Genomic DNA, 27,547 nt, shown 5'->3' with positions numbered 1-27,547 from the left:
TCCATAAACCCACTATTTCCTTCCCTCAAATTTATACACCAACTGATAATAAACACTGTAACCTATTTACAGGATAGCACTAGGACTGCAAGCCAATAGTGCCAATTCAGCTACACCCCATTCTTGTCTACATGGCAGTACCTGTGCAATTAATCAAATATATATAATAAAAAACCGAAATAAAATGTACTTAATCCTAAGACATAAGGCTTAAAAACTATAATTGTAACAAATATGGAGATCATCAGGCATGCCCAAAATAATCCATCTACAACCTTCATAAGGTTATTCAATAGAATACATTAACTGTGAAGGGGAAAAAAACCCTAAGATTTGAAAAGATTAAGGCTTTAAGGAAAAAAAATTTTAGCTCATGGGAAGATTCTACCTCAAAACAATACTATTACTAAACTTTAAAGACCATTTCTAGGAACACATTACAGTAGAAATTAAGGGGCTGCTTATTACACAGGAAAGGTAAAAGTCACTATTGATACTGAAACAGAGTGTTACATTGTGTATCTTAATTATTTACCAAAACCCACAACCATCATCAACCACCACAAAACCCAATTTTCTTAAATGTGTAGTTGGAAAATTGAGCAGTTCTTAAGTCTACATGTAAATCAAAATCACTTGGGAAACTTAAAAATACTTATACCTGAGCCCTCCTCCTCCAAAAAGTTTAAATCAGAACTTCTGTGAGCATCAAGGTTAAAAATCACAGAAATAACCTTTGTTATGTCTCAGCTAAAGCTAAGTGTTTATGACATGCTAATACTGACATGCTACACTTCCTTTTAAAACACACCTACTGCAACCAAGAAAAAGGTCATCTATGTTAGAATATTCAACCTAAGAAATGATCCCATTATTTTACCAATTCGTTTTACCCATTCATTCCAAAGCATACTTCTACAAGTCCTCAGTATATTTAAAATACTCATTTTTAGTTGACAAGTCTTTGATCTTTTTTTGAGCAAGAAGCTTTTAAAATGTTTATTGTGAAAATTTTATTTTAATCTGTTACTGAGAAATTAACAGCAGCAATTATATATTTTTAAAGGAAATTACTATACTCACCAACGAATTTTCTGATTTCATGATTAGGTAGGTTACCAACACTTTCTAATTTAGATGACGGAAGCCCAGACAATCTCTACAATTAGACAATTAGTTTAAACTCTGGTAATCACTCTAAATCTAAGCCATTCTGGCCACAATCCTCCTTCTGACACCATGAAGATTTACTTTTATAGAGAATATGTACCTGGATGACAATCACAAGACCTGCATTTCTTTTAGAGTCAATTCTGTTATCACAGAACCTGAAAAACAGCTGTTCAGTATCTAGATCACATGTCCACTGGATTAAAACTACAGCAATGATAAACTATTTGTTTAGTCAGAAAGGGCATAAAGTGAGAAAGCAAAAAAGATAGATGTATTTCTTGTGAAAACATAAAACAATAAAGTGAAATGAAAACATGCAGAAAAACTAAGGGCTTTTTGCTTTGTACAATTAATTCCACAAGCCATCTCAGAAGAGATACAAAGAAAGTGGACCATTTAAGAAAATACATAGAATTTATGTATGTGTATTTTCCAAAAGCCACTTAGAAAAGAGGAACGGAAAAACTTCCTTGTCAGTTCCCAACACAGTACAAAGCAAAACACCCCTTTTATTACTACACTAACACAAATAATGATAAAGTGCCCTGAAGTTTACCCACATAGCTTGACATGATCAAGTATTAGTTTCCACAGAACTGTTTTAACTTTCAAATCCTACTCAAAGGATAAAAGGGGGAAAGACTACTCATTAAGTGGTTAGCATTGCCCTTCATTTGAAATACCATTTTTGTCCTTGGGTGAACGTATATTAACACTAAACCTTGATCCAGCAATAGTTTTCTATTTGGTTTAACTGGTCTCACTTAAAGAGCTTAATACAGGATAATGCTTTAACCAGTTTCTTATCTGAGACAAATTTAACTTTAGATCACATGACAAGTAATGTACAAATGTTTAAGAACTTACCAATCTGTCATTTTTAAAGAGTGCATATAACATACATAACAATATTTATAGCCAGAAACTGCACTGAATAAGTAGACACATTATTTAGTTTGTAGCTCTACCTGAAAACATGCTGTTTTATTAAAACAAAACCCAAAAAACTTAAAATCTCAAGTTACATGGTTTTACAGTGCAGTCTCACTGAAGTAGCACACAAATTTCCTTTCTTGTAGACAAGTTAATATGCAGGAAGAATCCACAAAGCACACACTGGCAATCTGATAATTTGTACTAGCTGAACTACAAGCAAGTCATGAAATTCATCTGAAGAATGCCAAGGAGTTACCAGAGAGGTTATGTAATGGCCTTGATTTTTATTTTTCTTTCCCTAGAATTCTACAAATTCTAAAATTTATCAATAGATGTATCTTTTAAATAAACAGCACCAATCTTGCCCATTGATACAATTAAAATTTGACTTTCTCCGTTCTTAGTTCACAAGTTTATTATGAAAAACACTGCAGTGCTCTTGTGCAGTTAACATTGTCTTACAGGAGGGGGGAATAACAGTTCTGTTCAAAACAACTCACCAGGTTCTGACAATAACAAAGAACAACATGAGGCTGAGATTTGAGAAGGGAGATAAACTGAGTGCAGACAAATCATACAATTAAATTAAACGGTATCCCTGAAAATAAACAGAACGATTTCAAAACTCACAAGTAGAGGGGAGGCCTTGGTACTTATTTTTAAAAATGTTCATTAAGCTCCAATGATTGTTTGTTGCTATCCTTATCTACAGTCATGCTGAGTAAAGCTATAGCTAAATGGAAGTTAAATTGTATTCACGAGGTGTTAATGTTTACATCTTATTATCTGCAGTCTCTCAGAGAAAGCAAAAGTAACTACAAATAACGTTATGCCAGAAACTGGTTTCTTGACCAACAATGTCGCTTCAGCATGCAATGAACTGGTTCATTCTAAAGTGGTCACGGCTGTTGATGACAAGAGGCTTTGTATTTTTATATGGCACATCTTTTGGTCCATGTGAAAACAAGTTTTTTGAATGTTAACTATTCTCTGACACTTTGGAGTTACTGTTGCTCTTCCAATTTCCATTAGGTCAATATATGGTTCATGGCAATACTGTACAAGTTTAAAATTTCATTACAGGAAGTAGTCTGGGGTACGACGAGTAACATGTGGCTCGCCCCTGCGAGGTGCTGGGTCAAACTGCAAGCTGAAAAACAAGACATATTTGTTGTTTACACTCTAAGACATCAATGTACTGACAATCAAAATCAAGAACATTATTCTTTCAAACCTTACACCATTTTTTTCCTACCCAATTTCAGCTTGCCTTAATGTAACAGAAACCTAATTGTAGTCTAATCATGCATTTAGCGGAATGTCCCCTCAAAGAGGGCATTTTCTCTTTAGCCAGAGAAAACATGATTTTAAATACTGGGCTTCCTTATAAGATCATTTGAAAGATGGGCTCTACTAAATAAGTAAAATGTAAGTTTAAAAGTTATAATTCATATTAGGATCTATGAATCACAAGTTTCTGTTGATGTATGTCAAAACGTCATAGGTCTATTTCAAAAGGAAACTTAAAAATCAAATTGGAATGAATTTAGCATGAGCTTTTCAACTCTTAAACCTTCCATTAAAGCTATATATTCAAATAATGGCAATTAATTACTCAGGTGTAGGCACTTACAAAGAGTATTTTAGAGTATCATCAAGTTCCATGATTGCAGCTTGGTTACCACAACGATAACAATAGTTTGGAGCACTGAAAATTGTTACTACATTCCGGTCATGGCACCAGTTATACCCCTACAAGAAAAAGAAAGAACATAAAAACACATTTTACTCCCTTATTTACATAACTAAATGTGACTCCACTCAAGGAAAAAAATCTCTTCTCTCCAAAAGGCTTGAAAAATATCAATGCTGTTTCTGGATAATTTAATAATTTTCTGTGCTCTGCACAACTCTTTAAAATAGTACCGCTAACCAAATGAACTGCTTCTTAAATATGTAAATTGCAGTATCTTATCAGTCTCTTTTATTGAAGTGGCTCTAAACATGATCCAAGAATGAATATATGGCCATTCCTTGTAAAGGCAGATAAATACTCCTCGAAGACCACAACCTTATTAATTTTCTCCTCAGTCGTAAGTGAAGGTCCCCAGGTTGGTCACTGTCAGGTAAAAAGGATAGATGCTTCTACCATTCCCAGCTTTATTTCCTCAGTCTATCTGAATGCATGAGATACTTTTAAAATACTGTTCACAAATTTCTTTCCCCCCATCTTTAGCAAAATCAGACTTTATTGATAATCACAGAATTGTATTAGAATTAACCTAAATAGGACCCTAATTTTATAAGTATGCTAAAAATCATCAGTGTTCTATGCTAAGAACTGAACCCATGCCCCTTCTTTTTCCCTTTCAAATCACTGTAATCCTACCACCCAAAAGACTACCTAAAATATTTTGATTTCTTCCCAAACTTTCCTTCACGCATACATGTTAAATATTTGAAAAAACGAAATTGAGATAAAATATTACATTCCCCTTTCTCCTGCCACCTGAATCTTACTTTCCCGCTCTTTAAATTCCAAGCACTATCCAGTCATTAAGAATCTCTGTAAAATTTATAGTGACAGGGCGAGACTAGACTTCGGGTGGTGAGCACACAATGCAACCTACAGATGATGTACCACAGAATTGTACACTTTATAACGTTTACAACCAATGTCACCCTAATAAAAAAATAATCTCTGAAAACATGTTAACTATGAATTGCATGGTGACCAAAAGCTTTTGATTTTAATTCTAGCATGCACCTACTGAAAAGGCTCAGGCTACAATGGCAAACGACAGAAGGAATATGTTCTCATTAATATCATTCATTTAAAACTCCCTAACATCTTACTTCATTAAGTTAACACAGAGAGCAAGTCAGGTTTCAAAGAACAGAACGTACCTCCATCACCAGCTGGTGAGCTCTAGACACCAACGTGAGGCCATTGGCATGATTAAATGTCTCGGAAATATCTTGCCCAAAGGTGTAGCCAGCTCCTCGAGGAGATATACCCCAACCACCACGGTCATCTGGATCCGACCACAGCAAGTCACACATTGGACCCTAAAAAAGCAAGTTAAGTTAAACAGACTCTTGCAAAAATGGTTAATACATGATTTGAGTAATTCATCAGAAGCAGCAGCCTACTAAGTCATACTTTTTAAGTGGTGTTTGCTGAAAACAATAAAAGGTTTTACAGTTAAAGTGAAATACCTGTGTCAAATAAACCTATTTCTAGATATCTTTAAGAGAAACAGCCTATATCAATGAGCCCCAATAGCAATAAACCCTAACTAATAATTTGCCTACAGTATGCAGATGTCAATGTTAGGCAGTATAGTCTGGTAATTAAGGCAGAGACTCTGAAGAAAACTACACCCTATGTCCTAAGCCCAGTCCCACAACTGTTGTGATCTTGGCAGGTTCCTTAATGTTAGCTTCCTCTGAAGAATGGGTGGACAAGAGTATTCACACTACATGGGGTCATTTTTGAGAATTAAATAAGAGAAAACACATAATGAACTAAGTTACAATTAAGTTTTTCCTCTAAGAAGTTTGCTAAAAAGACTTTATTACCAAATAAAAGTCAATACCTCATGGGGAACTTCTTGTAGGCGATCAAGTGCTCTGATGTGATCCAGTGTATCTATGGATGGCGAGAGGCCACCATGTAGACAGAAGATCTGAAAAGAGTTGTTTATAATGTTAACCTCACCTAAAAGCAAGTTAAAACATTCTGGATGAAGGTGTATGCAGTAGCCCACATTACTTGGCCCCACTGGTATTTCTGTGTTCTGCCACAACCAGGCTATCTCTGCACCCTACTCTAAACCACCTTTCTTCTAGCCAACTCTAAACTATAGAATACACTCCCTTTCTTTCTGATAAACCATCGCTACTTCATGCAGACTCCACTTTCAATCAGCTGCTCCAAGAAAATGTTTCTCTGACCTCACCCTCACCACAGACTATTATCTTCCTTCTCACAGAATTTTCTTACAATCTCCTTAATTACATCTCTCAGATGTGTCCAGAAACAGTTTGAGAGAATGGATGGATTACATCTTTCATCCCTGTGGTCCCAATATATAGTTCAGGGCCTGATACAAAGGCACTTCAAAGAGGCCCCAAAGAGATGTGAGGGTGGAAAAATAAGTTACTGACACTTAAACATTAAGAAAGCAGCATACTGCAAATAATCAGCAATATAAGTTTTAAGAGGACCTACATACCTGCCCATCCACCAAAGCAGTGAGAGGAAGATAGTCAAAAAGATCTGTAAAGTATTTCCAAACATTTGCATTTCCATATTTCCTTAAACACTCATCATAGAAACCATATACTTGTGTGATCTGTCTGCTCTCATGATTTCCTCGAAGAATAGTGATGCGTTCACGGTAACGAACCTGAAACAATAGAAAACAACATGAAATGTTGGCTCCTTCAAAAACCAAACAACAATTCAGCAAACTTTCCACAGGGAAATCCAGAGTTCCAATTTTGCTGGGAGGAAAAACCCCAACAAAACATTTCAAACCCTTACATCACACTGAACTGAAACCACACATCTACAGACATTTGTCAATGGGGTATCTGCCAACCCTATCTCAACTAAAATCAAACTCCTGCTACCACCAATTTTACACCAAGAATAATTATCAGCTATAAAACTCTGTTCATGAATTCTTTTCCAGTTCAGCGATTTTTGGTAAATTTATAGTTATGCAACAACCATCACAATTCAGCTTTAGAAACAATCCATTATCCCCAAAAGATCCCTCAGGCCTATTTGCAGTCACTCCCAATTCCCATTCCCATCAACCACTGATTTACTTTCTACTAAGATTTGCTTTTTCTAGAAATTTCATATAAATGTAATCATACAACCTGTAGTTTTGTATGGCTTCATTTGTGCCTGGTTTCTTTCACTTAGAATATTTTTGAAGCTCCACTGTATATGGATCAGGAGTTTGTCTCTTTTTATTGCTGCACAGTATTCCACTGTATGGCTATACCACATTGAATGAACACTTGTATTGCTTGAAGTTTGGGGTTATTATGAATGTTACTATACTCATTTGCATGTAAGTTTTTTTATTGAATTTATTGGGGTGACTGGTTAATAAAATTATATAGGTTTCAGGTATACAATTCTACAATACATCATCTGTATACTATACCGTGTGTTTACCATCCCAAGTTAATGCATGTAAGTATTTATATGAACGTTTTCATTTCTCTTGGGTAGATTCCCAATCAAGTATAAGTGATGGATCATATGGTAGGGATATGTTTAACTTTTTGAGAAACTGCCGAAACTGTTTTTCAAAGTGGCTGGACCATTTTACATTCCCACCAGCAATGCATGAAGGTTCTAATCACTCCACAAATTCATTAACACTTGGTATTATCAGCTTTAGTAATGACAGCAATTCGATTGGCTGTGACTGACTTTAATTCACATTTTTCTGATAATGATTTTGAGAATCTTTTCATGTGCCTACTGACCATTCATATATCTTCTTGGGTGAAATATCCAAATACTTTGTCCATTTAAATTATTTATCATCTTAGTTATAAAAGTTTTTAAAAATATGTGAACAGAAATACATTTTTCTTTGTGATGTCTTCTGAAGAATATAATCTTAATTCTGATGAAGTCCAATTTATTAATTTTTTTAATGGATCATGCTTTTGGTATCATAGCTATGAAATCTATGCCTAACCCAAGGTTACAAAGATTTTCTCCTATGTTTTATTTTAGAAATTTCATAGCTTTAGCTCTCATATTTAGATCTATGATCAATTTTGATCCATTTGTATGGTATAAGCCAAGCTGTTCCATCACTATTTGCTAAAGTTTCCTCCCCACTGTATTATGACAGCTAGGGCTGTTATAACAAAGCACCATAGACTGGGTGGCTTAAATAACAAGTTTATTTCCTCAGTTCTAGAGGATGTTGGCAGGATTGGTTACATCTGAAGGCCTCTCTCCTTGTCTACTAATATCCATCTTCTCCAACAGTGTTCTCATCTTTCCCTTTTTATCTGTGTCCTAATTTCTTCTCATAAGGACACCAGTCATACTGGGTTAGGGCTCCCCCATATGACCTCCTTTTACCTTTATTATCTTTTTAAAGGCCCTATCTCCAAATACAGTCCCATTCTGAGGTACTGGAGATTAGGTCTTCAACATACGAAATTTTGGGGAAGTAGTAGCACTACTTTTAGGCAACTTTTAAAAATTTTAGGCAATTTTAATTGCCTAAAATTTAGCTCTTGCCAAAACCACATCTCACTGCTTCTCCAATATTAGAAGTCTTTGGAAGCCATTTTACCATTCTGCATATTTAATAAAATCTTCTTCCCAAAAGGTAAAGTGAAACTATTTTTTTAAGGGAAAGGGAGAAGCCTACCATACTAAATGCTATTTACCATTTTGTGTCTCACCTTCAGATCTTTGCACATTTTTCTTTTTTCTTTTTGAAAATATATGTTTATTGATTTCGGGGGTCAGGGGGAATAGAAACATCAATGATAAGAGAGTCATTGATCAGCTGCCTCCTGCACGTCCCAGACTGGGGATCAAGCCAGCAACCCGGGCATGTGCCCTGACTGGGAATTGAGCCGCGATTTCCTGGATCCTAGATCAATGCTCAACCGCTGAGCCATGCCCAGCTAGGCTCTGTACGTTTTCCAAAGCTGTATCTGCTATAAAGCGACTTGCTTCTTCTTCAACTACCATTTCTGTTGTTCTAGATGATCATGTCATGTTTAATGACTGAAAATTAGTCCACTGAGATAAATCATAATTTAGATATTCACTTACTGTTGGATATTTAGATCAGTTCTTTCTGATACTAAAAACAACGCTCCAATTTATATTTTCAAAAAAATACAGCTCTTTTCCTCTTGAATTTCTACCTCAATAAAATTTTAATTATAGGATTACTATGTCAAAGGATATAAACATTCCAACAATTGTTTTGTTCCTTTAAAATATTTCAAAAGTACCTAGAAAGATAATTATATTCTCTCCACATCCCAATTTATTGATCTAAAATCCATATGACCAGCCCTCTAATATTTTTTCAAATACTCAAAGGTATTCTCTTCCTTAAAGAATAACCGTTGTTGTTGTTGTTTTTGCCCTGGCTGGTGTGGCTTATGGTCGGAGCGTTGTCCCGCACACCAGGGGATTGTGAGTTCGATTTCCGGTCAAGGGCATGTAGCTGGGTGCAGGTTTGATCCCTGGCCCTGGTCAAGGTGTGTAAGGGAAGGCAACCATGCAATGTCTCTCTGTCACATTGGTATTTCTCTCCCTCCCATCTTAAAAATCAATGGAAAAATATCCTCGGGTGAGGATTAACCAAAAAATACCTTTTTGCTTTTATTCTGTACCATCCCCCTACTCAGAAAGACAGACTTATGATTTTAAGTCCCAAACTTGAATACTTGCATTCCTAAATTTGAAGTTTTCCTCTACTGCTTAACATTCAGATGGAGAAAATCAGAAATCCCTGGAAAAAAGAACACCCAAAACGACTGTTTTATCAATTTAAAATGCCCAAACATAAAATTAAAATTACCTTAAGAGCTACAAGCAGAGTAACTGTTTCAACTGAATAGTATCCTCTGTCAACATAATCTCCCATAAACAAGTAATTTGTATCTGGTGACTTGCCACCAATTCTAAACAGTTCCATGAGATCATGAAATTGCCCATGAACATCTCCACAGACAGTGACTGGACATCGAACCTCTTGCACGTTGGATTCTTTTGTCAGGATTTCTTTAGCCTACAGATGGAGGGGGAAAAAACAATACATCTGACATTAAACAACATTAACAAAGATTTGTTTATTCATACAATGTAGCTTAAGGGGCAAACTCAGTATAAAATGAAATTGCAGGCAATTATGATCCCATTAAAATAAGAGGGCAAGACTGTATTCCACTGGTTATCTCTCCCAACTCCTAGAAAAAGAAAATGTGTATCAAGATGCATAGCCCCATTCCTCTCATCAGTATCAGAGTTTTTAGGCCTATTAGTTGCCATCTAAGCAAATACTAAAGAGATTATATTATTAGCAGCTATATAGGAGCAAGACATTCAGGTACCTAGTTTCTTAGCTTTAGAGTTCTAACTATAATGCTGGCATATTCTAGGAATCCAGGCATAAGAGGAAAGGTTTCTTACTCCTGCTTGACTTTAATTTTCAAAAGGCATTAAAATTTTATCTGTATGTTAATATATTTTTTATACTTTATGCCAAAATACAAGCTTCTTGTTTTACAATTGTGCCTATTCAAAATACATGGTTTTATGCTGCTTTTAAAAAATTGTTCGACAGTATTCTTCCACATAACCACAAATTCAAACATTACTCTTAAGGGTAACAATATACCTCTCAGTACCATTTCATTCATACAACACACACTTATTGATCATTATTATATGCCAGAAACTGTAAATAGCACTGGGAGATATCATTCATTTGCTGAATTATCTGAGTGGTACTATGTGCCAGGCCCTGTGCTAGCCACTGGAGGTATATGAACAAGGTAGGTCATCCCCATGGTGGGGTAAGGGATGGGGGCCCACAAACAAATAACTAAGTAACAGAGTAGAGATTGTGTTAAATGCCATGAAAGAAAGGGAGAGTTACTGGTGGAGGCTACTTTAAATAAGATATCACAACAAATAAGATAGCCCAAAAAGCACACAGTAGAGCAGGAGAAGCAGACAATAAAAATGACCACTACAAAAGAAAGGGCCAAGTGCTAAGACATGCTAGAGTAAACAGTGGTGTTTCAAGATCACAATTCTTGGGACAGCTAAGAAAACTACCGTAGGTCCAAAGAATGAGTGAGTTACAGAAAGGGGATGAAAGTAGAAAATGGGAGGAGGTCCAATACAGGCAGATGCAATCATGTGTAGAATGTCCCAGGAGTTAAGAGGAGAAAAATTAACATGGCTGAAGCACAGCATGCAAGAGTACAGAAGAAAATGGACTGGGGTGGAGGTAGGGTAACCAACTACCCTGGTTTTAACACTGAAAGTCCTGCATCCTGGAAATGCCTCAGCTGGGCCCCCAGGCAAACCATGATAGTTGGTCACCCCAAGTAGGAAATGTAGGGGTAGAATGAAGCATGGACACAGACTGAAGAACAAGTCTAATCAAACTGGTATTAGAATAAAGATCCACTGGCAGCAAATTTGATAAGTGAATTTAGTATTTTGGGGGTAGGGTTCTGGAAGTGGATACCTGAAATGGAGTAGAGCTTAAAGGCCAATCAGGGAACAATCTACAGACAGGTATTGCCCAGTATCCTTCTGAAAAATATCTCAAATCCATCTGCTTCTATCTTTTTTGCTACTACCCTGGCCCAAACCACCCTTTTCTCACCTGGATTACTGTGCTGGCCGCCCACACTGAACTCCCTGTTCCATTTTCCTGCCTCTAATCTATGTTAAATGCAACAAACTGACAATTTTTAAGATGTTAACGAGATTCATTTTATTCACAACTGCATACACAGCACCTTGCTAGAACAATGCCTAAAATGTAGAAGGCACTTCATATATATTTCTTTGTTAAGTGAATCAAGAACTTTAACCAAGGTCATCTTCAGGGAAAGCCATGGTTATCTCCCAGGACATCAGCAGAAGTACAGGCCTGGAAACTGGTACCAAGTTCTTTGGAGAATGAAGAAACAAGTAATAGCAGTAAGGAAAGGTGGCCAGGTATCTAGGTAGAGGACAGAGGCCTGAAAAACAGGGAATTTTATCCTTGAGTAGAAGGAGGAGGCATTCATCCATCAGGAAGAGCTACCAGAGACAGTACATGACTTCCTTGGAGAGAGAGAGAGCCAGATTTCAGTTAAGCCATTAAGGCAAAAGAAATCTGTTCTGAGACTGGATTAAAGGTGTTTACTTCATATATTCAATCAACATTATTGGATACCCTTTCTATGTGTGACCAGCATTACGAAATGGTGTTCCAGAATATACGGTGGGAGGCTGGTCAGGGAAAGGCAAAACACTGCAGCACGTGGGTGAAATTACCACAGAGAATTGTTGCTAATGAGTCTCTGCTCATTACATTTTGAGTGACAAGCATGGCAAGGACTGGTTTTAAGACAGTAGTATGCAACCTTAGTGACACATTCAAAATCACTTGCTCTTTTTTAAAGGAAGGAAAGAAGAAATAAAGAAGCCCAGGCTACTCCTCTCTCAATTAAGTCAGAGTATCTGGAGGTAGATCTAAGCATCAATAATTTTCTCAAGTATCCCCTTCCCACCCCATACTGGTGCTGTCATGTGCAACCAAATTTAAAATCCACTATTTTCAAGTCTCCAAACATTTTGGGGAGCCTATTTCAGTACACTCACCAACTACTGACACCCAAAATTAATCGTTAATTTGACCTAACACATTTAAATGTAGAATATCCACAGTCTCAAAAGAGATATTTCTTAAGAAATACATATAATCCATATCTCAAGTGTAAACAATCTTCCCTGATTTATTATTACTAAAAAGCAGAAGTTCACTACACATATTCTATTACCAACTCTGTTTGGCATTAATACACATCTAGTGTTTTTAGCACCTATTATATACTAATGAAAATAGCTGTGAACGACATGATAGGTCCTACTTCAAAGAAATATGCAAAAGTTATTGACCACTCTCCACAATTCCACTCCCCCCCCCCTCGGGCAGAGTAACCACCAAATAGCATTCTCATGTATATCCTTTCACCTTATTTACACATTTTAATATATATTATATGCCTAAAGAAACATAATTGCATATTTAAACTAGAAACAATATTGTTCAGCAGTCTGCTTTTCTTCTTAATATATCTCAGAGTTCAAAATGCACACAGACCTGGTTAATTTCTCATAGTGGATGTAGAGTATTACCTGAGGATTAATACTTTGGGGGGGGGGGGGCTGCAACGTATATCCTAGTATTTGCCCCCTTGTATACATACGCAGGCACATTTCCTGAAAGATACTATGAAGTGGACCTATTAGTGTATCTAGTAGTTTGCACTTTTTTATGCTGACACTACCAAATTGTCCCCCAAAAGGGAAAGGACACTGTATCTATAAAGTGAACATTTTAACTTCTAAACCTGGGAAAGTCAAAGCTTTCTTCCCTTTCTACCAAATTTCAGGCCAGAACAATTATAATTAAATCCTGGAGAAAACAGTAGTATGTATCAGATGCAAAAAAGTATATTTTAACAACAAAAATTCATGCTTAAGAATAACCACTTTTAAGTATACTTTTTTGGGGGTTTTTTGGTCTCAACTTACCAGGTCTCAGATGATTACTATAACAAAATACATTATCACAGAACACGAGAATAATAAAGGCTGCAGATGTCCTTACTAAATGTTATTTTACAATCAGGAAAACTTATCATAGAAAAAGAGAGATCCAAGAGAAGCTATCACAAAAAGTCAGGCCTTCTAAGTCCCAGAACCACCTAATGGAACCCTGCACAACAGGTCACCTGATGAAACCTCTAATGAGTCATCTTTAGAGCCTCCAGGTCTTCCTTCATCAACCATCTGTTTCAAAGGTAGCCATACAACTTCAACTCTCTAGTTTAATACTCAAAATAAATGGTAGAATCAGACTTTCAAAGTAACAAGTTTCAAGATTTTTATTTTTATAACTACCTTTTCACTCTCTGGTATTCTGACTGCTATAATTGAAAGCCTCATGTCAACTGAATTATGCACAGAAACAAAAGCAAAACACACACACTCCCAAACTTTTTTTTTGCTTCCCCTAAAATATTTTTCCCACATATTGATTTTTTATTTATTGGAACCCTACCGAAATTCAGTAAATGGTAAAAGCTAAAATGAATGAAAATCAATTTCAAGGGAAAACGATTTGATATAAAACTTCCTAGAACATGGTTAAAATGGGAATAAGCTATTTCATTAATAAGACATTATCACAAGTAACTGTGTGAAGTTAAAATTTCATACCATCCTAATACCCAAACAATTTGGAAAGTTACTTGAAGGAAAATAACCTTTAGGGATATTTATTTTCAACATCCTCTCAGCATTCTGAGTTCAGATTCAGAAATCACACTTTATTTTTCAACCTACTATAAAACAATCAGGTATAAGGTGAATGACCTATTATAGGTTTGTTTGACATTCTTAAATACAGGTCATCCCTAACCACCGTAACATGAAATTACAAACAAAGCAGGCTTAAATTAGACCTCACAGTTCATCCAAGCCAAGATTTTTGAAGGAAAGAAGAGAAAAAAAATGAACCAACAGATTCACCAGCCACTTGTAATCAAGCAAACATTCAAAAATACAATATGATTACAACTAAGGAAAAATTCTTTGTATAAAAAGACCAAAAAACATAAAAATGTTAAGAGACTGAATTTCAGTGGTAAAACTTTAAGAACAATATGGCTGTCTTAATCCTACACCACCAACAAAACTACTCTCATTTATTCCAATTTTTACCTACACACAGACCTCATGTCTACAATTGGTCAACATCTCGTTTTGTGTTGTTTAACATTCACTAAAAACCAATTTCCTACAGCATTATAGTGATCATTTTAAACTAGCTGTATAATATCCTCCTGAGCAGATCTAGGCATGGGTTCTTATTATTTGAATTATTTCCTTTCAGAAAATTTTCAATTGTGGGATCACCGAGCAAAATAGTATTTTTTAGTTTTATATGTACTATACAACAGAATTATGCTTTTTGTTAGTGGTGGAATGTGGAAGAGCTGCTGCCGCCTCTAAAGCAGTAAACCACCACCTGTTTATTTGCTTTTCACTTTGATCCACCACTCCAAACTCACCCAGCAAGGACTCTGAATCTGTCCACCCTGGGCAACCCACTCCCCATTTGGGCTGACTTTGAGTGTCCTAAACAACCTTAGCATGATGTCTTATCTTAAGCAACCACCTTATGCAGTCAATGAGCTGAGTCTGACCACTTCTGACATGGACTTGCCGCACTCCCTTGGTGGGCTACCAGAGCACAGTTTAGGAATCAAAGAGCTAAGTGCCACCAACAGCAGCAGGAGGAGCAACAGAATGGCGGTCAGAAAAAGTGAGACCTGCCAAAAAGACATCTCCAGCCTGGGAAGTGAGTTTCAGAGAGTGCGGCAAGTAGCCAATTCATTCACCCCTCTAGCACTCCAGCTCCAGCCATTTCCAGCAGCAGTGCCCGTGTCTATCTGGAGTCCAGCTTCCATCTCCCCACTGTCAGATCCCTTGTCCACCTCCTCTTACTGCATGCATGACCTATACCCCATAACCTATACTCAGGTTTCAGGTTATAGTCAAGAATATACGGGCTCAACTTCCTACTTCAGGGGCATGGACTGTGGATCTTACTTGACTCCTCTGCATCACCAATTTCCTGGACCAGAAGTCACACACTGGCAACTGGTACCAATACAGTCACCAGCCATCTCAATCAGTACCCACCTTCTCTTTCCACCCAGGAACATGTAGCTTCAAGCCTGGTTTTAACTCAACCACTGAATGCTTGGATTATAAAGACCAAACTACCTCCCGAAAGCTTAACTTCAATGCTGACTGCTTGGATTATAAAGATCAGACTTCTTTGTGGAAATTCCAGGTTTTGTGAAGACCTGTAGAAGCTTTTTTATATGGGTGATTTTTAAATATACTGGGCTGGACATCCCAGTTTTAGTATGGTTTTGCGAATCAATGTCACCCCAATAAATTCAACTAAAAAAAAAAAAAGAGAGAGAAAGATGGGATGATGCTCAGACTCATCTTCTGATCAACGTTATGGGAGGCAGAGAAGGAAAAATGAAAGTCCTTAGAGGCGCCCACCAATCAGCAAACAGAAATGGACAAATAAATCTCCTGTTATTGTATGCAACCTTGAACTCCACCAGTGCAGGGGTTCTTCTGTGATTAAATAGGTTATAATTAGAAGTAAAATTCAGACCAACGGAGTACTTATCTAAAAAGATTACCTTTGGCTGGACAAAAGAGTACCTTTGGTACTGCACTGCAACTTTACATCAAAATGTCTCTGGACATCCAAGCCGGTTTGGCTCAGTGGTTAGAGCATTGGCCTTCGAACTGAAAGGCCCTGGGTTCGACTCCAGTCAAGGACACGTAACTCAGTTGCAAGCTCTATTCCCAGCCCGGGTTGGGGAGCATGCAGGAGGCAATCAATCCATGTGTCTCTCCCCCCCGCCCTTTCTCAAAAAAGTAATGGGGGAAAAATGTCTCTGGACAAGGAGAGAGAAGAGAAACAAAAAACACTAATTCATCTGCAATTTATGGCTGGTAAGTCTAGCAGTAAAAAGACATTGGTCAATTGCTCTGGCCCTGATAAATTTATAAACTGAGATCACTGTTGTTTATGTTTGCAGATGTTAACTGGAAAAGTTATCTATATATGCATAAATCTTTTCTTCCTGTATTTAGCAGATATGTATAACTGTATTTAAATGGTTCTAGCTCGAGCACACACACACACAAACCAGATTATGCCCATCTTGTCATTCAACATTCTCAGCTATTTCAGAGATAAAATGCTATCTCCTGATTTAACTGGCACTTTTCCTTTCAAAGTTCAAACTATTTATTCCATGTCCATTTACTACGTTATTTCTCCTCTTATACAAATTGCCCACACGTACTCTTTGAATAGTCACAGAGAATTGGATGATGTTCTTACGTATTTTTCTATTAAAAATCTGATTAATTTTAATATTCACTGGAACTCTAGCTCAGGTAAATTTAACATTTCACACTCTAATAATAGTTGAGTAAATCTTCACCAATATAGCCATAAAGACATGAAAAGCTGAAAAAAATGCAACCTTTGAATTTTACTTTCAGTTTAAACAGAATTGAAGACACTTTAAAACTTTTAATTTGAAGTTTTTAATTTAGAGCAATTTAAATTTGCAAGCAAGAATACATTTTTCAATGTTAAGAGAATTTCACTTTGTTTTCATTACTGCAAAAAATTATGGTTTATGATAAGAATATATATGGCTAGATTTTTATTTTGGCATGACACATAAAGTAGAGCATATTACTAGTCCTGGAAGCAAATTAATTTGAGTTAATTATCTTCAATTATCAAACCTTTCTTCATACTACTTGTCTTTCATTCATTATACCAAACAGATGGCTCTAATATTTTATGAAACAATTCTGTCTTCTTTGATTAAAATCTGTATGATTATGCTTCAAATAATCATCTTCATTTCTGACCAAAATAAATGATCGTTTTCTTTAAAACCATATGCCTGGCCTCAATCTTTACTAACCAACCTACACATGTGCATGAATTAAATATTCCCAGTCATTCCTTAACCTACTGAGAAATGTTGCTACACACATAGTTGTTTAAAAATTCTCACAGCAATCCATCATGAACCAGATTCAACCACTCTACGTCTGTTTCCTCCCTCATCTGTAAAAAATTACTTGGCCTAGAAAGTATTTAAAGTTCCTTCCAATACTAAAATTCTACTCCATCCTAAAGTACTTCTTAAGCCTTTTCTATAAAAGTCAGAGCCACACAACAAAATAGATGGTGGGTATTACTATTAGTTTACAAATGATGGGTGTCAGAGAAATAAAATTCCCTCAATCACCACTAGCACAAATGTTCTAAAACCTTTCCTATATATAGTTTACAAAAGTTCAACCTCCTGTCTAATTGGAAACCCTGCTATTAAGAAAAAATAAACTAACAAATCCCTATGATGCTATTTAGACAAAACTAAATACTGAAAACTAGTAATGCATGTAATGGGGGGCTTAATAAATTTTGGTTGAATAAATTCCAAAAACAAACGTACAGTGTCACATTGTTAATAGCATTAATGACACTCCATAACCTTTGTCAACTACACTCTGTATATGACTCTAGCTAGGTAAACAGTTTCCCAGGGGCACTATAGAACAAAGGTTCTCAACCTTCTTTCAGACCCAACAACAGAAGTGTAAAAATTCCAATCTGTAGTAGTAACTAAATGAGTAAGGCAGAGGTGGGGACAGGGAGTGCCAAAGCGACTGGCAACTGGCGAGCTAGTAATGAACAGTTCAGACACACTTGTTCATACATTCCAAACCACAATACAATATATAACTAGGCAATAGTAACTTTGTATTGTGAAATTAAGCCCTTAACCCCAGATTGTTACTTTATTTTTGAAATATATCTTTATTGATTTCAGAGAAAGGAAGAGAGAGGGGGAGAGAGAGAGAAACATCAATGATGAGAGTGTCATTAACTGGCTGCCTCCTGCACATCCCTGACTGGGGATTAAGCTCGCAACCCAGGCATTTGCCCTGATCGGGAATCGAACAGCGATCTCCTGGGTCCTAGGGTCGATGCTCAACCGCTGAGCCACACCCAGCCGGCCACTTTATAATTCTTTTAGACCCTAGCCATTTACTGGCAAGCCATAAGTCTCTACTCAGCCTCTTCTACTACTACTGCTCCAAATGCAGAGAAGAGCTGTTTAAAACAACAGAAGAAAATCTTTCCTCTTCCTAGTTCTAGTACAATTCAGATCTCACTTGCGTAAGAGAGTACAGGTTGAAGGTTTTTCAGACAAGGATGGTAATGAGAAATGAATAAAAAAGTGAAAATAAGAGAACTGGATCAAAGTAGAAGAGTAAAAAAAAAATGGGGAGGGGAGGTTCCTGCTACACAAAACTTTTCCTCTCTCTCCTAAGCACCCTCAAAAAAGGCCCCTGCCCACCATTTCTTCAACCCAAACCCAATGTCTCCTGGTTTTCCTAGCTTATCTCCTCTAAACTAAAATATTCTACATGACTTACACCGAGATAGAGAAATATGTGCTGTCATAAAAAGGGGGAACACCAGACTGGTAATGCAGATATTATCCCATACACTCTTGCAGTGCTCATCATTCTTTCTACAGCATGAGTTTCACCTTAGCCCTACTGCCAATATTTGCAGACACAGAACTCTTGACTCTGAGAAAACAAAGCGAGAATTGGGGAACCTGTGTATCTGAATAGGAGGACTGTTCACGTTTTCAGTGTTTCCTCATTAAGTTAATCCAAAACTAACTGTATTACTGCTTCATGCCTGGGAGACCACGAAACACAGAGGCACAAACAGCTTTGACTGTGGAAGCTATGAGGATAAAAAGAAAGGCATTTTACAAGCTGTAATGAACAATATAAATGTCAATTATGATTTATTAGAATATTTCAGAGCTCAGTCTATGGATCACAATTTATGCTGAGAACACATAGGAAAAAAAACTGGGGTTTTCACCTCATTAATCTTATATGAGGAGCAAATGCAGTTAGCCACATCCAAAACTGAAAAATAATTATTGTTTACTTCTCCAGGACAAAGTAAAACAACAGTATGTGACAGGAATAGGGAGCTTTCAAGCAACTGAAATAAAATTAATGCTTTATTTTACAGAGCTGTTGAGTCTACAATTCAGTTTGGCCCCAATTCACCTGTATCTTTCATTATTAACACTACCTAAGAAATGAAAAGGGGGGGCTGTGAAGGTTAGAAATTGGTCTTAGAATCCATAAGCCTAGGCAATCTCAATTTAGCCCCTGCAGTCAATAACTTTACCTTCCTGAGCCTCTGGTTTCTATTTATAACTGAGGACAATAACTGTCTCATAAACTTAAGAGAACTATGCATGAGAAACTATGAACATAATATTCTGTATTATGCTTCCCTGCCAACTGTGTGTTCTCAATATTCAAATTACTTTTATGTAAATGGAATCAAACAATGTTGTAAACCAAACACATATACAGACTAGCAAAAACATATTACTTCATAAAGGAATTTATCCTTGGTGAAATATTTTGTAGCTCATCCAATTACAAGGAAGGGGTTTGCTTTCTTTATACTCATGGAAGAAATGTTAAAAGTCAGTGAAGCCTTAATTACTGCATTTTATTTATAATGCTTGTAGTGCAATGGAAAACAGCATACCTAGCTAAAGAACTGCTTTGGAAAAAAAAAAATCTGGCTATCAAACAACATTCTCTGCAAGTTTAGTAGTAAGAACTCAAAGCACAAAGCCAAAAATAATACCTAAATTAAACCACTGCTAAAGTCATATAATAAAAGACTGTTTACTGTAGTTAATTCAAAAGCCAAGTTAACACTAATTATTTTCTTCCCATCTGTAGATGGGAACATACCAGTCCAGCTGTACAGATGTAGTAATGTTATTGACTATAGAGCTGTGCCTGAGACAAAACTGCACTCACCACAAATTTTTAATCAACAAATTATGATCCCCAAAAGACAAGGTATACTGCACACACACAACCACCTTGGCTTTGATAGAACCCTTAATCACATGGGGGGGAAGCTTGACTAGTTAATAACATAAAAACCATGTTCACCCTTGTCTATAAATACACACTTGGATTCTCTGCACTGGAACACCTACCACTGTTCATTGTTGATGAAATACCATAATAAGGACCTCTGCATTTTAAAAATTACAATAATCTCTTATGATAATCTTTATTATTTAATTTTATGTATTTCATTCAGGTCAGACATTTTCAGGTATACAGAAGGCTTTAAAATTATCATGCCTTCTTATAATCAAAGAAATGATCAACTATTACCAAATAGTTATTTCCAACAACTATCTTTTCTTAATAAAAAAACTATTATACTAATGGGGAAAAAATTCCCTCAATATTTTTAAGATATGTAGCTTTCACCAGATGTGTTATTGGTCATACAAATATCAACAGTGAAAATTAAACTTTTGTTTTACTAGGAAGACTTGTACAAAAGACCATTTCAAGTCATTTATCCTAACTCATCCCACATACCTAAAAAGCCACTTCAAATTAATTTAGTTTGGAAGGTTAATATAATACCAAAAGTTGAAATACTTACGAGCTAAAAACAGTAGGAAGGCTGCGTGTGATGATATCCCCCCAAAAGGATCCATTTCTTGGAAACCTAACTCCAAATATTATTTCCATCTTTTTTGGCTCTAAGAACTAAAATCTGGAAACATTTTATGAGCACGGAGATCTAAGCATAAATTGATTAATCTCACTAGATGTCAGTTTTACAAAGAAGTGGAAAACAACAAAGATTTACTAGATGCACCAAGCTTCAGAAACCCCACCTTAGCATCATCCAATATTTCTTCTGTAGTCTCCAACACAAACCCTCTACTTCCATGGTCATTTACTACCGATTTCCAACTAGATTCAAACTCCTTGAGAATAAACATGATTATTCTGCATTGCTTTCCATTCCCCTCATAAGAGTAAGCAATCTTGGGTATTCAGTGGGTTTTCAATATTTAAACACAAAGTACTCATTTAAAATGGAGTTATATAATCTCAAATTAGAAGAAACCCCAGAACATCTGTTTTAACTCTAGTTTAGAGGCAAGAAAATGGGCCCTGGCTGGGTAGCTCAGTTGGTTAGAGTGTCATCCCAATATGCCAAGGTTGTGGGTTCAATCCCCGCTCAGGGCACACACAAGAATCAACCAGTGAATGCATAAATAAGTGGAACAACAAATCAATGTTTCAAAAATAAAAATGGTCCAAGTGAAGTGGTTGCCCCAAGGTCAGTCACAATTATTCACTACTGTCCACATCTCACTTGCAGTCCCATGATCTTCCAATTACATCATTACTTCTCTTCCAATATTTTCTACACAAATGACTAGTCATCTAGCCAACTGCTGACTCAAAGTCTTTAAGTACTAAACTCAAAAGGTCATTAAAATCATCACTTATGGTGCCCAGAAATTAAGACCTGATAATATACATTAAATAATCTTTAAAAGCCTATTTCTAAACCTTTAAAAGAAACACCATCCTCATTTGAAGCAAGGGAATTAAGGGTCAAGAAACTACCATTAAAATGCAGCTCCAATACATGATGTGCCACCTCATCAACTAGGTGAGGTGGGATAAATCTGAATATGACTCACTTAAACTGCAATAATTTACAGCACAGTTTCTTTCAAAGCCTGTTTTAGGAGCATTCAGACTAAACTCATGAACCTAATTTTCACATCAAACCACAAACGAGTCAGCATAACTTGTCTCTAATAACTCTCTTCACTAATGCAAAATACTAACGTAACATTCTACAATTCTGTACTAAAATAAAATGCTGCAAAGTTCACATTAAAATGGGCTAATTAAACAGACTACAAGATTCTATTCTGAGCGTCTGTGAGATAAACACTAAGCACAATGTCTGGAACACAGTAAAGGCTCAATCGACAGCTATTATTATTACTACTACTAAAGCCACAAAAATACAAAAGAGTAACTTTTCCAACAAAAAGACAGGATCAAAATTTGCTGCTTTTAACAGTGGGTATGTTGCTCATTTAAAAAATAAATGGCAAAATGCTATTTACTGGACATTAGGCGTAGAGAAAGGTTTCACACTACCCAACTTGAGTCAGCATATAAACCATAAATTCAACTGACACTTGATTTCCAATCCCAAAACTCCTTATATAGTATGACTCACCAAATTCTCCATTTCTTCCAACTATGAAAATTAAGTTATATCCCTCCCTATATCTACCACCACGACCTTCGTAGAAATTAGGTTACTTATTTTTGAATTCTTAAAACACACGCTTTCAAAAAGTCTCTGGAAAAGATTGCTCAGTGAATTTAGCACAAACCACCCAGGACAGTACAAAAGCTGTGTGACCTTTCAATAGGTCCTGGGATCTGGCACACAAGCTTGCCTTTGGGGGGGATCCTCTGGACAGCTTTGGAGCTAAGAATTAGTCTCGAGTCCAAGTAAAAAGCCCCTTACCCACCTCACAGTAGACTTCCAGGCTCTATTTCCAGGCCGTAGAACCCAAGTCCTCTAGCCTGGATCTCAAAACCGTCCCCAACCCAGGGTCTCCGCTCCCAAAGCACCCCGTCCGACGGCAAGGCCGGGAGGCTCCGAAGCCTCAGAGTTGGGTGAACGGCGCCATTTTAGGCGGCGGCGGCGGCAGCGACAACCAATCTCTGCGCGAGAGACAGGGGGCGCCGGGTCGCCCGGGAATCACCGCCGGGCCGCGCCGCCCCGCGCCGGACACCGGTCTGGGAGGCTCCGGGGGCCCGGGCCGGCGGCCTCCGCCATGTTGCACCCTCCCCACGGCCGTCTCTTTCTCGGCGGGCTCAGCCCACGGCGGCTCCCGCAGCCGGAATGTAGCTCACCTTCTCGCAGAGGCTCTTGACCTGGGGCTCTGAGAGCTGCTTGCACTCATTCAGCTGCTCGATCCACTGGTCCAGTTCCTTGGTGAACACCTTCTCGTCCATGATGCCACCCGCCCGAACCGGCTGCCGCTCCGCGCTACTCCCGCGCCGCCGCCCGCACACGGGCCACACGCACACGCCGCCGCCGGTTCCCGAGGTATTTGTGTGGTTACTGGCGGCTGCTCGGCGCTAGCTCTGGCCCGCTGGCTCTCCCCGCAGTGCTCGGCCGCTGGCCGCTGTCCTCAGCCCGCTAAAGCTCCGGAGCTTGGCTCTCTGTAATGGCGGCCGCCGGCGTGGTGACGTCACGCCCGGCGTCAGGAGGCGGTGGAGCGAGGCGGGGTAGTAGGGCCGCGGCACGAGCTGCGCAACTGCGGAGCCAACCCAGGTTGGCCGCCAGACCGGAGTGGGGGCGGGAACCGGGGCCAAGGCGCAGGCGCAACCTAGCCGGCTGTAACAGGCACCTTGGATTTAGGGCGTGGTCCTCCAAAAGGGTGGGGTCCAGGGGGAAGGGCGCGCTCGGTCCAGCAACCCAGCAGATCGCAGCGGGGAACGGGGCTAATCCCGGAGCCGTAAATCCTACGGGGCGGGGGCGGGGACCTGGCGCAGGCGCAGGCGCAGGCCCGGCGGGAGGGGCCTCCTAGTTCCCAGAGGCATTTTCTAAACAGGCCTACGCTTCGGCTCTTCCCCGGGCGACTGCAGCCCGATCCGAAACGAGAATTGCGACTCCGCCGCACCGCGCTCCTCCACCGTGCAGCAGCGCAGGAATTGCTTGGGATTCCTGCGTGTTTGTGGGGAGGAGCCGGCGCTGAGTCGTAGCCTGGGTGGAGGCACCTCCGCCGCCGGTTGGCACCTTGTAATTAGGTCGTTCGTAGGCGGAGGAGGGCGAACCTGCCGGGGGAGAGCGCGCAGTGCTTCCCGCCCCCCTGGCGCGCACCTTTCCCCGCGCCCGGTGTCTCGTCGCGCGCCGTGGCTGGGCCGAGGCTTGGGCTCGTCTCGGGGCCTCCGTCCTCGCCTGGCTTCCACACCCGCACCGCAGCCGGGCCCGTGTTCGCCTCCCGCCGCCAGTGTGCGCTCTCCTCGGACTCCAGCTCCTCCTGGGAGCGGGAGACCTCGCCCCCTCCCCAGCGCCGCCCGCGCGCCCCGGGCTCCTTTGTAAAGGGGAGGGGGGAGGGGGACAGCTACGATCCGCGCCTCAAGAAAGCTTGGATACCTTAGGATCAAACCTCAGCCTGGCTGTGAATCTCTTTGGAGTTTGGGATACGTTTTCACATTCCACCGTCCCTGCATTCACAAAAAAATATTTGACTCCAACTCAGTGCTAGATCCCATGCCTGGGGGGAGAGAGGGGTCATCCAGGTACACAAAATACCCTGCCCTTGTGGAGCTTGTGTTCTTCCAACAGTACCCTTAAAATGGTCTGGGGATAGATAAGCAGAAGAGAGAGTGTGATGTTCACAGGATCTGAGAGAAGCTTTCCAAAGGGCATTTAACCTTAAAGCACAAGGTGAGAGCTGAGCCTGGTCCCCCGTCTTCTCGGCTCCCCCAGAGGGGAGCGCTCAGGGCAGCTGACGGCGTCATCCCCGCCAACAAGCCGAAGAAGGCCCTGGAGGCCCAGATCAGCTATTGGGGGAACTGAAAATTCTTCATCCCAGACAACCTGCTTGGCCAGGCCAACCGGCTTGCCCTTGCAGGACTGGAAATTGCAACTCTACTTTCCCTTCTTACCTTCCAGTAGTGTGCCCAGAAGAAAGTACCTTAGATCTACTCCCCCAAAGGCTTATTCATAATTTACTAGTCTGGGAAACAAGTTCTTATAGCCCAAGCCTGACCGGCCATGTTTTGCAATTAGCATCCCCAAAACAATAGAGGAGTAAGAGTGAAGACCATTTAGAATGAATGAAGGAAAAAACTCATGACTTTGTGCCCATGGCTTTAAAGACACGTCCAGTGTGCTGCTGTCTTACTCTTCCGGCTGCCTCCTACCTGTCTCACAGGGCAAGAAGCAGACAGGTACTCAGAAAAGAGAAGGGACTTGCCCAAGGCAGTGATCCGGGTTTAGAATTTCATACTCCCAAGTGCAAGGTCTTATTTTCACTCACACAACTGACCTCCAAGGACTGAAGTAGGAAACAGGGTCAATAATAATTTTCCTTTGGCTGAGTTCTTATCTGGAAAGGTAGGGGTGATGTTAGTTTGGAAGATGAAAAAGTATTGGGCACCCTCTATGTGCTAAGATTATAATGAGTGGGTTTTTCGAAGGCGCTGTGGGCTCCTTGTTGCTAGCTAGCAATTAATGTAGGTATTACTTATTTTCTCTTGATGCAGATCACTTGGCTCACTACCACCACAAAATGGAGGGAAGATATAATTATATGTACTTAAACCATCCTACCAAGTAATTAGATGCCATGACTTAACTTCTTAAGCAATGAATTCTAGGAAGCTCTTACTAGCATTCAAGCAGTGAAGTAAAGCATACATGGTAATAAACAATGTAGAACTAAATCAGAATGTGTTTAGAAGAAATCTGGAATGTTTTCTTACTCTGTAGAACTCAAAGTAGCCAATGGATCTTAAAATTCAGCGTGATTAATCTGGTCTTGACTAATAGGCCTGAGCTTCTCAATTCTAGAGCTGAGGAATACTTTGAATAAATTTAAAAGCAAGCCAAAAAAAATTTTTTTAATTTCTTGGCAAAAAACAGAGTGAATAAAGCAAGTATGCTCTGAGAAGGAATCTTTGCTCAGACAACAAATTCAGCGTGCTGTGAGTCCCAGTGTGCAGATGATGTTTAAACATAGCTATAAATAAAAATCATCTGATGATGGGGGTGGGGCAGGAGGAAGATAACCTTGAGTAAATAGCTTCATAATAGGCACTCTTAGCCAAGGTATAAAAATTGACATTAAGCATAGGGAAGGAATGAGATGTATCTTGTCAGCCATTCTCTTGGCCTAAGTTAGGTTTATTTTGTTGTTCCTTCCAGTTCCCTGACTTCTAAAGTTACTGAGACAAAAAGTAGAGCTTTGTAGGTAAGAAGTGGCTTTGGAATCAGATCTTGTTTGAATTCTGGTTCTGCAGCTGCCTAGGTATGTGAAGTTTGGCAAGATACCTAACTTTGCTGAGTCTCAGTTTTCTCTCCTATAAATTGAGGATACTTGTAATAGCCAAATAACAGGGTTTTTCCGAGAATTAAGTGAAATTATAAATTTAAAACACCAAACAGTATATAATAAGTGTCCAGTAAGTATTAGATATTATTTCTAAGTGGTCTCTGATTCTAAATATCCTCTAATGCCAGTCGGAGTCGCTCAGTGCCTGCCATGAAATATATAGTGGTCTTTGGAAACCAAATGATGGTATCAGAAACATCATATAGACACAAGGCCATTGGATGAAGTGGGGATGAGGGAGGAAATCCAAGCAAAGAGGTAGAGATGGAACAAAAAGAACACCCCTCTCTTGCTATCAAGCAAACATTCAGAAGGCTTGTTGTGTAGAGAGAAAGTCACTTAGGATTAAATCCAAGAATTAACACAGCTGGTCAGTTTTATGCTCCTGTTGGCTCAGAATCTTATATGTGAAAAGGGTGCAATATCTGATAACATGTTCTTTGTACCAAGGACTTTTATGCCCCAGAAGCCTCAAAATAAAGACCTGAGCAGTCAACATCTTAGTGGCTCTGCCCATGAGAAATCTGCTGTGATCTGGCCAATTAGAACTGCCCAATAGCAAAAAGATTTCTGGACCCGGGACATGTAATGATGCTTGCAACTAATTGTTATGTATCCTTGTTCCTCTCCTTTGTGGTTTTCAGAAAAATTAAACTTTATTGCCCCTTCACCTGGAATTAGAATTTTATAAATGTGGCCAAAATTTTGTGGCCAGGAACTTTGCCATAGAAATAATACAGCCCTTTCCCCCAGCTACTACAGTTTGGCTAAAGAAAGATTTTTTAAAAAAGAGAAATGACCATGTTCCCTGGTAATGTCCCTGATGTCCAGATACCATTCTCAGTTACAGAGGAAATATTTTTCTGTGCTACAGAAAAAAAAAAAAGTCTCTGGAATGGAAGGCAAAGTTCACTCCAGAAGATTGAGTAAACATTAAGAATTCTGTCACCAACTTTGTACCTAT

The 27,547-nt window shown here is 38.8% G+C and overlaps 1 protein-coding gene and 1 pseudogene across 2 annotated transcripts; one reads left to right on the top strand and one right to left on the bottom strand.

Moving 5' to 3' along the window:
• Nucleotides 1–1,899: 1,899 nt before the first annotated feature.
• On the bottom strand, nt 1,900–24,512 carry PPP2CA (protein phosphatase 2 catalytic subunit alpha). The gene is made up of 7 exons (XM_081135270.1): nt 23,372–24,512; nt 9,705–9,914; nt 6,348–6,521; nt 5,709–5,798; nt 5,017–5,178; nt 3,743–3,861; nt 1,900–3,259 (listed from the first exon to the last, which is right to left on the bottom strand). The coding sequence occupies exons 1-7, from the start codon at nt 23,471–23,473 to the stop codon at nt 3,187–3,189; spliced, it is 930 nt and encodes a 309-aa protein (XP_080991396.1). The 5' UTR covers nt 23,474–24,512; the 3' UTR covers nt 1,900–3,186.
• LOC308555578 (homeobox protein OTX2 pseudogene) lies at nt 12,112–15,785 on the top strand (annotated as a pseudogene). The gene is made up of 2 exons: nt 12,112–12,131; nt 15,168–15,785. The product of its transcript is annotated as a homeobox protein OTX2 pseudogene (transcript).
• Nucleotides 24,513–27,547: the final 3,035 nt, after the last annotated feature.

The sequence above is a fragment of the Miniopterus schreibersii genome, assembly GCF_964146895.1.
Source record: "Miniopterus schreibersii genome assembly, chromosome: 4".
Taxonomy (NCBI): domain Eukaryota; kingdom Metazoa; phylum Chordata; class Mammalia; order Chiroptera; family Miniopteridae; genus Miniopterus; species Miniopterus schreibersii.
Note: the sequence above shows the minus strand (reverse complement) of the source record. Positions and strands in the feature narration are given on the sequence as shown.

Coding starts and splice junctions, on each gene's coding strand:
- PPP2CA (XM_081135270.1), bottom strand. CDS start 23,473: ATGGACGAGAAGGTGTTCACCAAGGAACTGGACCAGTGGATCGAGCAG. Junction 9,915..23,371: donor TCAAGAGCCTCTGCGAGAAG/GTGAGCTACATT, acceptor CTCCATCTGTAG/GCTAAAGAAATCCTGACAAA. Junction 3,260..3,742: donor GATACTCTAAAATACTCTTT/GTAAGTGCCTAC, acceptor CTTGTTTTTCAG/CTTGCAGTTTGACCCAGCAC.